The sequence below is a fragment of the Palaemon carinicauda genome, chromosome 14 (assembly GCF_036898095.1).
Source record: "Palaemon carinicauda isolate YSFRI2023 chromosome 14, ASM3689809v2, whole genome shotgun sequence".
In the NCBI taxonomy this organism is placed as follows: domain Eukaryota; kingdom Metazoa; phylum Arthropoda; class Malacostraca; order Decapoda; family Palaemonidae; genus Palaemon; species Palaemon carinicauda.
Window position 1 is genome coordinate 45,239,049 of NC_090738.1, and position 16,399 is coordinate 45,255,447.

The following is a 16,399-nucleotide window of genomic DNA, read 5'->3' on the forward strand; positions in this document are numbered from 1 at the left end:
ATGAACTGCCAACATTTACCTAAAAGATAAAACAAAAGATTAAAATAGCCAGTTGACAGCACCAGGAGTATATCTGTACTCTCACTCTCCGGCAGCTGAAAACAAACTGGCTACTCAGCGTGCTGGCATGGGGCAGCGCTTCCCAACCACCCGTCAGTAACTAGACACCCCACTAAATCTTTAACAGCCAAATTCCAGCTATGCTGAAAACAACCTCCTAAGACAATGGTTTTTATTTAAGTAGGAACAATAACAACTCACAAAAGAAACTATGTTTGCTGTAAAAAATACATAATATAAACTAACCTATATTAAACTGAGCAACAGCAGGTTCCCAGCAAGGTCCATACGCAGCAGTGAAAGACTTGACTTCACATGAGAAATCATGATAGAATTTCAAAGATGCCATGGTACGTTCAATCATTACATCAGACCACGGTGCGCCTACTTCCACTTTCATCGTTCTGATAGCTGAAATCCATAATCAATCATAAATCTTCATGTAAATGAAAATAATTACAGTATTAAACAGCAGTTTCCAAGAATAAATTGTACCTAAACTTTCACTAGAGGTGAAAATCTAATCAAGGAAGCATTAAAGAAGTTGGACAAAAATTTAAATTTGGGTATACCGCCCTGTGCTGGGGTCTGTGAGGCCATTCAGTGCCTAAGTGCATCTAGAGTTACACTAGGAGGTAATAGTTAAAAGAGGTTGGACAGTAAGATGGAAGAAAGGAAGCAACAATGGCGGTATAGCATTACTGAAGCTGGTGTCTGTAGGAGCATAACAACAAATATTTAAGATCTGCAAAAGTGTAGTGCCTAAGTCATATCATAAGAGTAAACTCTAATGAGGATTATTCATAACCACTGGGAAATGTCAGTGCATTTGTCAATAAATGCTAATGAAAGAGTATATCCTTTCACTGTGGGTCAGATAAATGCTTGTAGATAATAAAAGCATATAACAGTAACGATTTCCCATACAATGGAGATAAAGTATACCAAAATAAATTTCAGGTAACAATTGTTTTAAAAAAAGTAAATTATACATTTTAGAATATGGATGGCTCTGAATTATGTATAATTAGAATCACACAGAAAATAAAAATACCAATAACATTAACCATGCAAAATTAAAAAAAAAGGACTATGAAGAAACTTGCCTCTTTTGATTGCTCTTTGCTCAGCACCTATGAGTCTTCCCCAAATTTCTAGGTCCTTCATATCCAAAAGTTCTTGGGGATAGTCTCGCAGCTTAAACTTCCATTCAGCACAAGATGCTGATATCATGCGACACCAAAGAGTTGAAAATTCCAGACCCTCTTCAGGCCATGGTCTGTAATTACATTATAAAAAGAGGAAAACATTTTATCCCCATTAAGCAAAACATAATCAATGTACAATATACAGTACCTAGATGCCATGAATATTTTATATCTACATTTGTTATCAAACTTACGATTCTGGATCGATGTCAATCATGTGTTGTACTACTCTCTGAGTGCCATGGAATGTTGGATCTGCCATGGCAAAGATAACAACTTCTTCCATCTTCCATGTGAATAGCTGTGTCCTCATGGGTGCTGATTCATACATCTGGAATTTGTAAATAATGAGAAAAACAAGGCATAAAACAATATCTGAGAACATGCATTGAATGACTTTCAGTGCTTCGGCTTTCGCCTTAAATCTAACTTGGATATTCATATACATTTGAGACCAAGCATAAAAAAATAACACCCAATCACAGGAAAATTACAAAAGCATTTATTAATAGCTGCATATGCCTAAAAAGTATTTACAATGATATAAAGGGGGAATTGTTAAACTTCTTCTTGACTTATAATTTGAAAGTTATAAAAACTTTACCTATCCTATTGATTTCAAATATAAATCATTGTTTAATTTTGGACTCCCAGTTATAGCTTTTAATAAGAAAATCCTTGCAGAACAAAGCACTCTGACACCAAAAAATCAATATCACCTAGAGTAAAAAGAAAATTGAACTTGTACATTCAAAATAAAAATAAACTGTAATATGGTACCTAGGGTGTTTTTATCTACCTGTTTAGATCTTTTGATGTAAGTTTCACTGTTCTTTTCTTGTAAATTCTTATAAAGTTCCTCAATCTTCCCAGCAGGAAGGAAGACCATGGTCTTCCTAAATTCCTCGATCTGAAAGACAAAAATATATACAGTATACTGTATATATATACACATGCTGACTTTAAGGAAATTTACAGGAAAGGTTAATTATTTATGTTAATCAATGGCAACTAGTGTTTTAGAGGTTATGTTATTTGGGGTTTCTATATTTTCTTATTAGAGAATCAAACTGATTGATTTTTTCTTATGTGAAGTATGAGTGCCATTTCATCGCAAACCAATTTTTTGTGGCTCTTGAATGCCTTAGGTTGTTTTAAAAATTCCCTAAAATCATCTAAAGCACCAATCTTAACCCATTTGCTACAATGATGTTATATGTCAAACCATGCTAGGTGATACACCCTGTGGCGTTTGGATATGTCATCATCATTATCATTATTACAAGCAAAGCTACTAAAGAGTATTAACACATGGTTGTACATCACACACATTTCACACTCAGGAAATTTCAATAAAAAAACTCTCCCTAATATTAGCCCCTCTTCCTCCTTTCTTCAGCCAACCAACAAAGTCTCTGGGATTCTAGCCTTTATTTTCTGAATATTTAAGAGCTATTTCAGTCTGTTTTTTTTTTACCATATGATAATCACACCAACCTCTAAAGCCATTGGCAACATTTCTTACCAGAGCCATTAATCAAACACCACCTGACAACCCCAGCTTGGAAACGTATTGATCCCCACTTCTCACCTCACGGCTCACCAAAATACTTGCGATCCTAGTCCTTATTCTTGATTATGTAAGGTCTATGTTTGCATAGTGTTCAAAACACAGAGAAAGCCTCTCCACCTCTGACTACCACAAGTCCCACTCCTAACAAGGCAAAAATGTTTTACCAGTAGTACTGTAATGCAAGTTGCTGACACATGACATTTGTCTTTTTCATATTTTATGGTAGGTAGTAGGTTGGCCTGGGCACCAGCCGCCCGTTGAGATACTACCGCTAGAGAGTTATGGGGTCCTTTGACTGGCCAGACAGTACTACATAGGACCCTTCTCTCTGGTTACGGCTCTTTCCCTTTGCCTACACAGACACAGAATAGTCTGGCCTATCCTTTACAGATTCTCCTCTGTCCTCATACACCTGACAACACTGTGATTACTAGACAATTCTTCTTCACCCAAGGGGTTAACTACTGCACTGTAATTGTTCAGTGGCTACTTTCCTCTTGGTAAGGGTAGAAGAGACTCTTTAGCTATGGTAAGCAGCTCTTCTAGGAGAAGGACACTCCAAAATCAAACCATTGTTCTCTATTCTTGGGTAGTGCCATAGCCTCTGTACCATGGTCTTACACTGCCTTGGGGTAGAGTTCTCTTGCTTGAGGGTACACTCAGGCACACTTTTCTATCTAGTTCCTCTTCCTCTTGTTCTCTTAAAGTTTTTATAGTTTAAATAGGAAATATTTATTTGAATATTGTTACTATTCCTAAAATATATTTTTCCTTATTTCCTTATTTCCTTTCCTCACTGGGCTACTTTCCCTGTTGGGGCCCCTGGGCTTATAGCATCCTGCTTTTCCAACTAGGGTTGTAGCTTAGCATTTAATAATAATAATAATAATAATTCCTTTTTTCTCAACAATCATTTCTACAAAAGGATATAATTTTCATGTCTTATATATTTCATACTAAAGTCTGTTTCATCCTAGCTGGCAACTGGACCCGAACCATGGTTTGAAAGCTTGTCGCTGATTGGCTGTTGGTTCAGGCCTCCTCCCCCCGCTGACCAACGACAAAACAAAACATTGCATTTGTTCGCAGTACATGAAGTTCATTTTTGCTTTATACTTCACTTAGTTTGCGTAATATCTACCTGGTTCTTTGGTCACATACAGATTAAAGGTAGATGATGAGTTTTACCTTGAATATATATCCATATCTTAAAAATTATATGATAAAATACCAGTTGAAGTGAAAAAAGTGCTGAAGAAACTTAATACAACTTTTTTTATATGCTGTTTTTTACCTACAAATGTTATGCAAACGTAAATCAAAATAGGTACATTTTGTAGAAAAAATCCTCTTGAATGTCATGAACCTAAATAAATAATGCAAGGACGGAAAATAATGGTGAAATATTTGGCTTTGTACCGCAATATCGTTGTAAAATTTGGTGACGTTTCATCGATGCTGCAGGCTTCCCGCCAACAAACTATCACTTATCGTCATCAAAATATTTCAAATGTTGTTTTTGATGAAAACAATTGTTTTTATTATTTAAAAGTCCTTTTCTTATATTTTGGGGTATAAAGAGCTCAATCCATGTTACTTAGGGGTCTACTTATGCTATTACTAATGGGTTTATAAAGAGAGAACCTTCTGGTTAGTACAGTGGTAATGTGTCTGCCTAGCATTAGCATGGCGGCAGATCGATTCTCGTCCGGAACCGTGAGTTTAAGCTGTTTACTGGGGAGGCCACTACTATGGTTGGGCACCATAGTGGGGTATTAGGCTTGCCCAGCTGATGTTCTGGTGAGCATCTATTCTGATGAAACTGGAACTGAAACCATACACCTTTAACCTTTAACCACAATTTATTGAAAATTTTTGTTGTATAAACCAGTAGTTATAGCAAAACACTACCAACTCCAATTTAAAGGTTTAAAGGCCACTCATGAATGGCAAAGGCAAGGGACAGTGACATTGCCCTATCAAGCAGGACAATGCTCTAGAAACTGACCATATATACAGTACATGTGATCAGTGCCCAAGGCCCCCTTCAACCAAGCTAGGACAAAGGGGGGCCAGGAAATGACGCTGATGACTCATCAGATAGACCTATGGACTCCCCTAAACCCCCCCATTCTAAGCTCACATGAATGGTGAGGTTGCAGCGACCAAAGGAACTAACGACTTTGGGTGGGACTCGAACCCCAGTCTGGTGTTCACCAGTCAGGGACGTTACCACATCGGCCACCACAAGTTAATTTCTTCTGCTAATGTCTAGGCTAAAAGAAAAGTGAGACAATTACCTACAAGTAGAAAAGAGGATTAGTAAGAAAAAGTACATTATTTTAAAAAAATTGATAATTGAGGTCACTGAGGAAAATTAAAAGCTTTAAAACACAGACATATTATGTAAGAAAAGGAAGACATCTGAAAGTTTAATAGTTTAAGAGATATACAGTACTGAAATCTATTCAAGAGAAATGTGGCAATAACATTATCTAACCCTGTAATCAAGAGCCTTCGTCCTCTTGCAGCTTTCTTGGTACTCATCTTCCATAAGTTCATAGTTATAACGGAGTTTCACTTCAAAAGGATCATCACCAATCTCCAGTAACCAGTGCCTTACCTGCCAAAGAAAGTGGGTACAAACTAGAATATTATGCAAGCAATATCAACAGTATTCCATTTCTTTACAGAAAAATAAATAAAATAAACATTTGGCATACCAGGATTAATGACATTCTTTGGAAAATGTAATATTCATCAATGAATTAGGAATCTAAAACTGAATTTACAAAAGATTTGATAAACAAGTACAGTACTGTATACAATAGAATGCTTAAACTACTAAGCTATTCTGGATCTATGATTCAAAGTGGACTTATTTGCCCTATAATTAATATTCTGACCTTGAGTGGCAAAATTATTTTTAAAAATATCATATTGCTGTTACAACTGAACACATCATTATTATCATTAATAGATAAGCTACAACCCTAGCTTGAAAAGCAGGATGTTATAAGCGCAAGAACTTCAACAAGGAATAATAACCCAATGAAGAAAATAAATAATTTATATGAGAAGTGATGAATAAAGAGTATAAAATATCAAGATCAATAACAATGTTAAAAAAGACCTGTCACATATAAACAATGAAGAGAGACTTATGTCAACCTGTTCAACATAAAAGCATTCACTGCAAATTTGAACATCAAAAGTTCCAGATTTAATTGTCAAATTAAGATAACTCCACAACTAGAATAAAACTTCTAAAATACTGTGTCATGGTATTGAGCCTTATGATGAAGAAGGCAAGACTGTTAGAACTAACTGCATACCTAGTACTGTACTGTTTATAGGATGGTAGGCTACAGTCTGGAAAGATATGAATGCAAAGGATAGTCAGTATTATGAAAAACCTAATGCAACATGCATAGAGAAATGGAAAATAGAGGATTGATGATCAGTAGGAAAAAGACAGAGTATTTGAGATTGAAAAATGGCGAGAATGGGGAAGTTAGTTTACAAGGAGAGAGATTGAAAAAATTGAAAATTTCAGGTATTTAGGATCAACAGTTGCAGAGGATGGTGACCTGGGGGCAGAAATAAACCACAGAATACAAGCAGGATGGAAGAATTGGAAAAAAAGTGCATGGAGTACTATGTGACAGGAAAATAAGGGTTAAGTTGAAAGGCAAAGTACACAGGACAGTTGTGAGACCGGCAATGATGTATGGAGCGGAGACGTGGGCAATAAAGAAGACAGAAGAGAAGAAGATGGATGTGGCAGAGATGAGAATGTTGAGATGGATGTGTGGGGTGACAAGAAGAGATAAGATACGGAATGAGGTAATTAGGGGTACCACAGGAGTTAGAAAACTATCAGATAAGATCCAAGAAAGTAGACTGACGTGGTATGGTCATGTCATGAGAAGAGATGAACAGTATATTGGGAGGAGAGTGATGGAAATGGAGGTACAGGGAACGAGAAGGAGAGGGAGACCAAAGCGAAGGTGGGTGGACTGTATCAAGGATGACCTTCGATCAAAGGGATTAACCGGTGATGAGGTGTGGGACAGAGGTAGATGGTGAAAGCTCACCAGAAAAATCGACCCCCATAGAAGTGGGAAAAGATGTAGACAAAGAAGGTGGTCCAGCAATGTGTAGAATATAGAAATCCACTTTTGATGGCATATGTGGCCGATGAAAAAGCCTTATATATCTAAATTTAATTAAGTCTGTTCATAAGCATATTAAATGCAAAGTTAATCTTCGTGGAGCCCTATCAAATGAATTTCCAGTGAACAGTGGAGTGCTCTCAGGAATGTGTTGTCAGCTATGTTGTTTATCCTCCTCATGGATTTTGTAAAGCATAGAACAGTTGGGGATGATGGAAAAGGATTGGACTAGATTGGTAACAGTAAATTAGCTGACCTAGAGTATGCTGATGATGCTGTCATTATTAGCAGACCACCACAAGACTTGCTAAACATGCTTACCAGAATGCATGAAATATTACATGCGGCTGGGCTCAATATATATAGAAGAGAGACAGAGATAATGAGAACAGAATATGCAATGGAAGATGAAATATTGGAAGAATAAAGGATTATTTAGGAACTATGATATCTAATACAGGATCTTTAGAATTTGAGTTTAGTGAAAGTGAAAAAAAGCAAATCATACAATGGCTACATTAGAAAAATTTGGAAATCAAATAGCCTTAAATTACATATAAAAATCAGGCTATTGATCAGTTTAGTGAGATCGGTGTTACTGTATGGACATGAGTCGTGGTATAACAATGAAACAATGTACAACAAATTTTGTAGATTTCAGAACAAATCCCTCAGAAGAATATTGGGAGTTAAATAGCAGGACAGGATTAGATGAAAATGGTTTGGGTATGCTCTTTGCACTCACCTTGAGAGATTAGTTCCCCAAACTTTCAACTGGGCTCTGCAAGGCACTAAAAGAGTTTGAAGACCCAGACCTACATGACTGAGGACTATAAAACGTGTCAACTGGGCTCAGCAAGGCACTAGAAGAGTTTGAAGACCTAGACCTACATGACTGAGGACTATAAAACGTGAAGTAGATGATGAATGAAGAAGTTTTGATTTAAAAGCTCAAGATAGACAACGACTGGCAAAAACCTAACCAAGGCCCTTTGCGTCAACAGGTGAAGGAGGAGATGATGATGATGAAAAGAATTAGAATATTTTGTAGAATAAAAGGATTGTAAAATTTCTTCAAGATAGATTGATCAACAAACATTTTAAAAGGCTTCCCTAATAAGCCATCTTTTTTATCCAATTGAAGACAAAACAAAATGAAAGTGTTTCTCAAAAGTAAATTTGATATCAAGAATCACACCTAAAATTTCAAAGAAATTGCTTATAGTAAAAGAAACCTTACAAATGCAGAGATCTGGATGTTGTGGAGCCAATGTCCTGGATCTATCTACAATCATATTTAAGTTTTGTTAAGGTTCAACTTCATACACCATAATTTGCACCATGCACAAATTTTAGCTAGATCTCTAGTAAGGGATTCAGCAATCACATATCTACATTTGGAAGAAGGAATTGAGGCAAAAAGAGTAGCATCATCTGAATATGCAACAATCTTGTTTTCTATGCCAAGCTGCATATCATGTGTATATAGATGAAAAGTAAAGGCCCAAGAACACTTGCCTGAGGAACAACAGATATCACATTCCCATACTCACTATGGTACTCATCAACAACAACTCTCTGCAATCAAGTACTTCAAAAAATTCTATAATAATGCTAAGAAAAGACCCACCTACTCCCAACAGTTGTTTGAAAACATGCCTCATGATTAACACGGTCAAGTGTAGCACTAAAATCAAGGCCAATCATACGAACTTCCTGACCACAATCAAGGGATTTTTGCACTGCATTGGAAATTGTAAGAAGGGCATCACATGGCCCAAGGATATTGTGCATCACTGTGTCAACTCTCTTTACACTGCCAAAGCCCAATAATAAACAAAGATGAGTCTAGGGTAGTACAGTACTCCAATACCTATCAAGAAATGGGGATAGGGTATGCTAATGCAACACAATACCAAAACCTATGGTGTCAGCTATCAATCCCATCAACTATTGGTGCAAAATAATCTTCTGCAACAGCAATCCTAAGCTCATGACAACCCTAAAAGTGCCAGACCCTGAGCATGCACTGTTTCCTGATTCTTAAAGGTGTCTTGCAAAAACCCTTGTGAAAATTCCAAGAATAGGAGGTGGTGGTGATAAAGGAGTAACCCAGAATGATAGAAGAGAACAAAGAGAAGTAAGCTTGCTTACTAGCCTTTTTCTTACCTTTAGGTAACTCCTTTGCTAAAAAAAACAGTGTCAAGGTCTCTGTGACAACGTGGAAAGCTGCTCCAATGGTGGAGGAGACTATAGAGCTTCCATGTTTGGCATTACTACAGCTTCAAGAGGGCATTAGAAACTGAGGGAGCACTGGAGGCACTCAATGTCACAGAGATAAGACTTATCACTGTCACTTGGCAATGGAAAAGTGGGTGATTAGAACACCAATGGAAGAGTCCCCATCTATAACCAAAGGGGGACAACAACTTACAGCATGTACTCTTCTCACGACCTGAAAAGAACATAGCATTGGGTGTACCTATCTTGAACACTGGAGTAAAGCCATTGCTCGAGGAGACGAGTTATGCTCAAAACATGGATCATGACCAATATCCTTCCCACAAATATTACCCACAGAGTGGTTCTGAGGAAGGTACTGCGTTGAAAAGGTCCTCTGGATGCTGGAGAGAATATTATCCCATCAAGACACAAAAGAATGATTCATGGCCATCTTATTCCTCCTCTTGAACCTATACCACTGCAAAGATGACCATGCCAACACTCTGAACTGGGGAATACCGTCAAACAGATTAGACCTCTAAAAATCTACACAGTACACACAGGGATCTACTAGGTGGGTCAACATAAACCTACAACACGATTTACTTCTAACTTAGAAGTAATAGAAGATTTGCCTGACAACCAATCTGCTTACAGAAAACTATACTCTACGGAGACAGCCATCTGCTCTGTTGTAAATGATATGCTAGAAATGATGGATGAAAATAAATGTAGTATCTTAATACTGCTTGATCTCAGTGCTGCTTTTGATACAGTGGTGCATGAACTGCTACTAAATGATCTACGGTCCATCGGCGTTGAAGATCAAGCCTTCGAATACCTAAAAGACTACTTACATATACATACATATACCAAAGGCACTTCCCCCAATTTTGGGGGGTAGCCGACAACAACAACAAAAAAAAAAAAAGGGGGACCTCTACTCTCTATGTTCCTCCAGCCTAACCAGGGACTCAGCCGAGTTCAGCTGATACTGCTAGGGTGCATTAAAGAGAGCATCAGATCCAGAGGGAAGACGAGAAGACAGTACTCTTTGCAAAAGCTCTAGTCTGCCACCCATCATCCGCGGATCATCCAGCGGTGAGGTGGGGGGGAGTGCATAGCAATAAACACATCTCGAGATGATGTCGAGACTTGTAACTATTTGCGCGTTCTTGCAATGAAGGGGGCATAAAACAAATAGAATAGCGCCAACGTTATCCCTGCGTGTCGTAAGAGGCGACTAAAAGGGACGGGACGAGGGGGCTGGGAACCCCCTCTCCTGTATAAAAAATCCTGTGAGACAACAACAAAAGACTACTTAGTTGGTAGAAATTACTGTGTACAAATTGGAAACTCTTATTCATCATACGAAACCTTAAAAAGAGGGGTACCCCAGGGGAGTGTACTTGGCCCAATCTTATTCTGCATCTATACTATTGGTCTATCGAAAATGCTACAAAGGCATGGCGTGAAGTTCAAACTATTTGCAGATGACACACAATTTTACTTCTCCATAAATGATATACATGGCACTACTGAAACTCTAAACTGAATACTTGATAGTGTTAGAGAATGGATGACATTTAAACAACTAAAATTAAATGAGAACAAAATTGAATTCACGGGGGTGGGCAAGAGAAACAGCATGAGAAACTTAGAGGATATTCAAATGAACATAAATAATGACTCGGTGCCGATATCTAGTAAAGTTTGAGATCTAGGTGTATTTCTTGACTGTAACCTGTCTTTAAATGCCCAAATAAATAATGTAATAAAAACTGCTGGTTATCATCTAAGAAACATTGCGTTTATAAAAAAGTACCCAGACGAAAATTCTGTAAAGAAACTTGTGATAAACTGTGTTATTACCAGGATTGACTACTGCAACTCTATCTACTACAATTTACCAAAAGTGCAACTTAAGAAATTACAAAACATAATAAACAGAGGAGCAAGACTGATAAAAGTGTCCCACCTAGAGAAAGAATCACCCCTATACTAATCGATTTACACTGGCTGCCGATTAAAGTGAGAATTGAATTCAAAATATGTACAATAACCCACCGAATTATCAGAACCGGGCGTCCAAAATACTTGAGAGAATTGCTACATATTGCGCAGCCAACAAATCGTGTCGACACGAGAATAGTTACAGAGTGCTTCAAACTGTTGGAACCTAGATTTATGTCTACTTTAGGCTCCAGAGCCTTTAAATATGCGGCCCCGAGACTATATAATAAGCTCCCACGAAACATTCAAATGATTGAAGACATTAAGGTTTTCAAGAGGAAACTGAAGTTTCTTATTTCATGAGTCTTTTGACAGTGATGATTTAACAGTAAATGAACAATACGCGATATGAAACGTTAAATACTCTGAATGAACAAGGTAAAACAACAGTGGAGGTCCTGTAGAGAGTGGGGTTCCCCTGCTGTATGGGACTGCAAAAGCAGCCATCAAAGTAAAGTAACTAGATACTTTTGCATATTAACCTTTTTTGGCTGAACATACTAAGAAAAAACACCACAATAATCAAACACTAGTACATGTCACTTAAAATAGTTTCAACAGTAGTTAAAGCTGCTAAAATCTATGTCAGCTGAATCAAAAGTGGCTAGAATAAAATATACAGGTAGGTGGGACTCCTCACACACCTGTTATTTTCAAACTACATTGATCAATTTTAATGGCCTTCCAGCAGATGTGTTAACTCATCACCTACATAGACGACAATGGTTGATAATCTCTTATAAAACAAATAAAAAAACAATAGTAAAGTACACTCCAAGCAAATGATCAACTCAAGTTATTGAAAAGATGCATTTTCAATAACAATGGCCCCACCACCAAACAAAGCATATACTGTAAATATACCTATATACATACCCTTATCACAATATCTGGAGGAAGTGGACTGTCAAAAGTAAAGGACTTTGGTTTGTGATTATGCACTTTCTTAATCCACTTTATAACAGAGAGAAGATCATCACTGAAAGCCTGAGCAAAGTTGAAGTTGTAGGGAAAAGTAGTTTTCCATGTATCGACGGTCAATTTCCTGTTGAAACAATAATGTGGCTGTAGTTATAATTTTTAAAAATACAGTAACTGAACTCTCATACCAATTCTGAGATAGTTACTAATCATTACAGTTTGCATGCTAGTAGCATGATGACAGAGAAAGATTAGTTTATTTGATTATATCTTTAGAGTAAAACTTAAGTAAAGCTGTTAATTTTCAAGTACTTGAACACTGTTTTGGGAAAGAACTGAAATAATATGGGTAATAATTTTACTTAAAAACCTTACATGAAGCAACAGCTGTTCATAAATTGAACAAAAGGCATACAAAAACTGAAGAAATATATGAATAGTTAAATGTGATATACTGTATAATAACTACTGTTCTCACCCACTATGTATGAGGTAAAAAATGACCCCTTTATTTTTCTTTAAATCCTTCATCATATACTGAGTACAATATCTTAATAACTGCAACAGATAGCCGATAAAAATTACCTCGATTCTTTTGGGTAAGACTATGTTAAAACAAGTCGAAGGTCAGTAATGTAAGTTATAATACCATGCACTGATTACTTTTATGAATGACCTCTGATGTTCATATTGCTTCTTTTGTAGAAGTTCGGCTTGATCAACATCGGAAAATTTTAAAAGATTTTTAAATTTTTCAACTTTCTTTCCCTTCAATAATCATATGCCCTTAGTGAAGGAATGGAACATTCAAGCAGTAAGTGGTAAGAAGCAAAAAGCTGCCGGACTAGAGTCTCTTTGTTATTTCTGTTTCTCTGTCGTCACAGTCTAGTTCAGACATTCTCCAGATTGTTTACCTTTAACTGTATATCATGATGTATTTTCCTGGACAAGACATCAAAATTCCACTGACAATTACACAAAAATCACCAAAAACTACCGCAATATTGTTTTCTCTCATTTTAAAGTTTTATTCCACTGTACAAGGAGAGAAAACTATACAGTATTGTGGTATTATGAGTAAAATATATCGTGTTATGATATATTTTATAACTGTTTCAGTTCAAAGTGTTAGTGTCCTCATGAAGTATATTTACATCTAGAAGTAAGCTGTTAAGATTTGTTCGCAGATAAGTAAGACATTTAGTGGTAAGTTTATTGAAAAGAGGACTGGTAGTATTAATTAGTTGTTGGTTTAGGTACACATTATGCATTTTATCATAATTTTGAATGTGTAGAATATGATCTTTCAATTATAAAAGAAGGGAGCATTCAATTTAGTTATTTATTTCATTTACCAAGGCACTTCCCCCAATTTTGGGGGGTAGCCGACATCACACAAGGAACAAAAGGGGACCTTTCCTCTCTCCACTCCTCCCAGCCTGACGAGGGATTCAGCCGAGTTTGACTAGAACTGCTAGGTTGCCACAGTCCAATTATCCACCACAATGGAGTTTCATATGCTGAACTCCTTATTGCTGCTACCTCCGTAGTCACCAAGGCAAACCGGAGGAAGCAAAAGGCCCTACCGGAACTGCGTCACAGTGAAGGTACATGATACAGCATTAGGAGTGCAGCTACCTCCCTTAAATTTTGCAGAAACATTTCTACGGAAAGAATTTTAGCAGCAACTCACTTGTCAATTTTTGCCAAACGTTATCTTAAAAGAATCCTTGTTTGCTTGTGAAGATTGCTGGCCTCTAGGTCCCTTAGGGGTTGTAGGGGATGTGCTCTAGTAAATTTCTATTTCAGTTAAATCATAACTTTCTTATCTATTTGAATATGGGGTTTTAATCTAATAAAAGATTTGGATTCAATAAAAAATAACAAATTTGTAAGTAATTTGTGTTTTTCCTAGTATACAAACCTGGAGATATTTATAGGGTGGGTATACTTTTGGCGTAGCTGAAAGACGAGCCATGATAATTTTAGTGAGGGATAACTACCCCATCCGCTAGTTAGTGGGTGGGGGTGGGGTAGACTGGCTACCCCGCTCACTCACACCTCTTGGCTGAGTAACTACTTTGCTTTATGGCAGGACTTCTCGGGGGACAGGGTGGCAGGCCAATTTGTATAAATAGCTCCAGGTTTGTATACTAGGAAAAATACAAATTACTTACAAATTTGTTATTTGTTCTGGCGTAGATACAAACCCTTCGCTATTTATAGGTTGACTTACTCTCAGGAGGGAGGAAATCCTCACCAACTGACCTTGGTCATGACCCGGAGTCCTCTCTATTTCGATCTGTGATCGATAGTAGAAGGGACCTTACCCTCGCTAAAATCAAGTGCTGATATGAAGTAATGCACTGATAGCAGCCTGCAGAAGCTTATGTGTGAGTCGAACTAACAGTGTGGCTTGTCTTTAACATAGGAACTCGAGTACAAAACATATTGTTCTTAACTTACCCATTACCCTCCCTCAAAAAGGTATTGGGGACGTAACAAAATATTCTTCTATACTTAAAAGCACAAGAGAAATGAGTCTTACCTGCAGCGAGGTGAGGTCAGCTATGCTGAGGCTTGCAGAGTTGTTTTCCCCAGACGGGAGAAGGTGAGAAGAAGAAAGGAGCCAGTCATTCTTACTCATTCACCCCACACTAATCTGGGTAAACTCAGCCCTCAACCTTCTGCTACTTGTCCATCAAGGAGCCTGAGGTGTTTAGACCATTTGCTGTGCGACCACCACAGGACCGATGGAAAAGGACTCCATGTTCTTGTGGGTTACGTCTTTGTAGGTAGTGGGCCGTGAAGGTTGATCGACGCTTCCACGTGCCCATTTAAAGTATCTGCGCCACAGAGTAGTTTCTTGAACGCTAGGGACGTAGCAACGCCACTAACGTTACGAGCTCTGGGTCTTAGGATGGAGGAGGGTCTAGATTGAGAGCAACCTCAATTGCCTTCCGATCCCAGAGGGGAAGAAAATCCTGGAGATCCTCCTCTTGACCTTGCCCGTGCTGGTTAACAGTGCCGACATACGGGGGCCAGCTGGTATCATTCTTTTAAGGTAATCCCATAGACTCCTCACTGAGTAAAACCCCAGTTGATGGGTTTTCGGTTACCGAACGGAGTCTCTTTATACGAAATGGGCTGCACCTAGGGTACAGCACACTCGGATTTTGAGTCTTGGCAATCCTCTTAGTGATGCCGCTGAGGATTACTTCACCCGGTCTCCTTGAGTAGGAGAAATCAGAAGATGGATCTTACAACACACTAACTCTCTTGGTCAAAACCCAAGTGAGTAGAAAGGCCGTCTTCCATGTAAGGAAGTGATCTGCTGCCTGGCATAAAGGTTCGTAGACTGAAGGACCCGAACCGTGTTCCCAGGAGGAGGTTGAGATCTGACGGGGGACAAGTTATCTCACACTTGTATAAGTAAAGGCATCGATGAGAGAGAATCCCCTTCCACGACATTAGTCACAAAGGACCGAACACTTCGCCTGGAAGACCAACGCTGAAAAAGTGTCTAGGATGCCTAGACATCTTTACCACAACTCATTGCGAAAGGCCTCTCTGAGAGAGGTGGTGTAGGATCGTCCCAGGCGTGAAGTCGAAGCAAAGCTACGGCTTAGGAAAGTGTTAGCATGTGGCTGCTTGGAAGATGGTGTCGTGGAGGAAGATCCCTCAGAACTCCGTCAGGGGCTGCAGAAGGTCCAGGAACCATTCAGCGGGATGCCATAGCAAAGCTATTGGAGTCATTGATAAGATCTTGCTCATCCTGACTTGGCCGAGGACTTTTTCACCAGACTAAATGGGGGAAAAAAAGCACACCTCTAGGCCGCCAAGCCGACCTTGGAATATATCTTGTTTGAGGGCCTGGTGTTCCGGGACTGGGGAACGGTCGAGCGGGAGTCTGTAGTTCAGGGCCGCTGCGAGCATAACCACAGTCGGGGACCTCACAAAGTTAAGACTTTGTTGGATACAAGATGATTCCAAGACACTATCTGGGTAGTTTTGCAAGCACATTCCTGTACCAGGAATGACGCGAGCAGATGGGGGCAACTAGTTGTCCTATGTCCACCTGATGCTTCGTACTGCTAGATGGTTCTCTAAGAGAGGTGAATGCTGGTACCTTTCTGAATCGAGCCAATGGACGAGGATGAAATGGTGCGGCATATGTCCCCCATCTCTTTTGATACATTAAAGAGAGCATCAGATCCAGAGGGAAG

At 38.4% G+C, this 16,399-nt stretch overlaps 1 protein-coding gene across 1 annotated transcript in view; it reads right to left on the reverse strand.

Moving 5' to 3' along the window:
- The window catches only part of LOC137653565 (protein hobbit-like), a 572,883-nt gene that overhangs the window by 378,761 nt on the left and 177,723 nt on the right, over positions 1–16,399 (reverse strand). Inside the window, 6 exon segments of the mRNA XM_068387072.1 lie at positions 307–471; positions 1,167–1,339; positions 1,463–1,599; positions 2,068–2,178; positions 5,342–5,464; positions 12,129–12,297. Coding sequence (XP_068243173.1) covers positions 307–471; positions 1,167–1,339; positions 1,463–1,599; positions 2,068–2,178; positions 5,342–5,464; positions 12,129–12,297 — 878 coding nt within the window.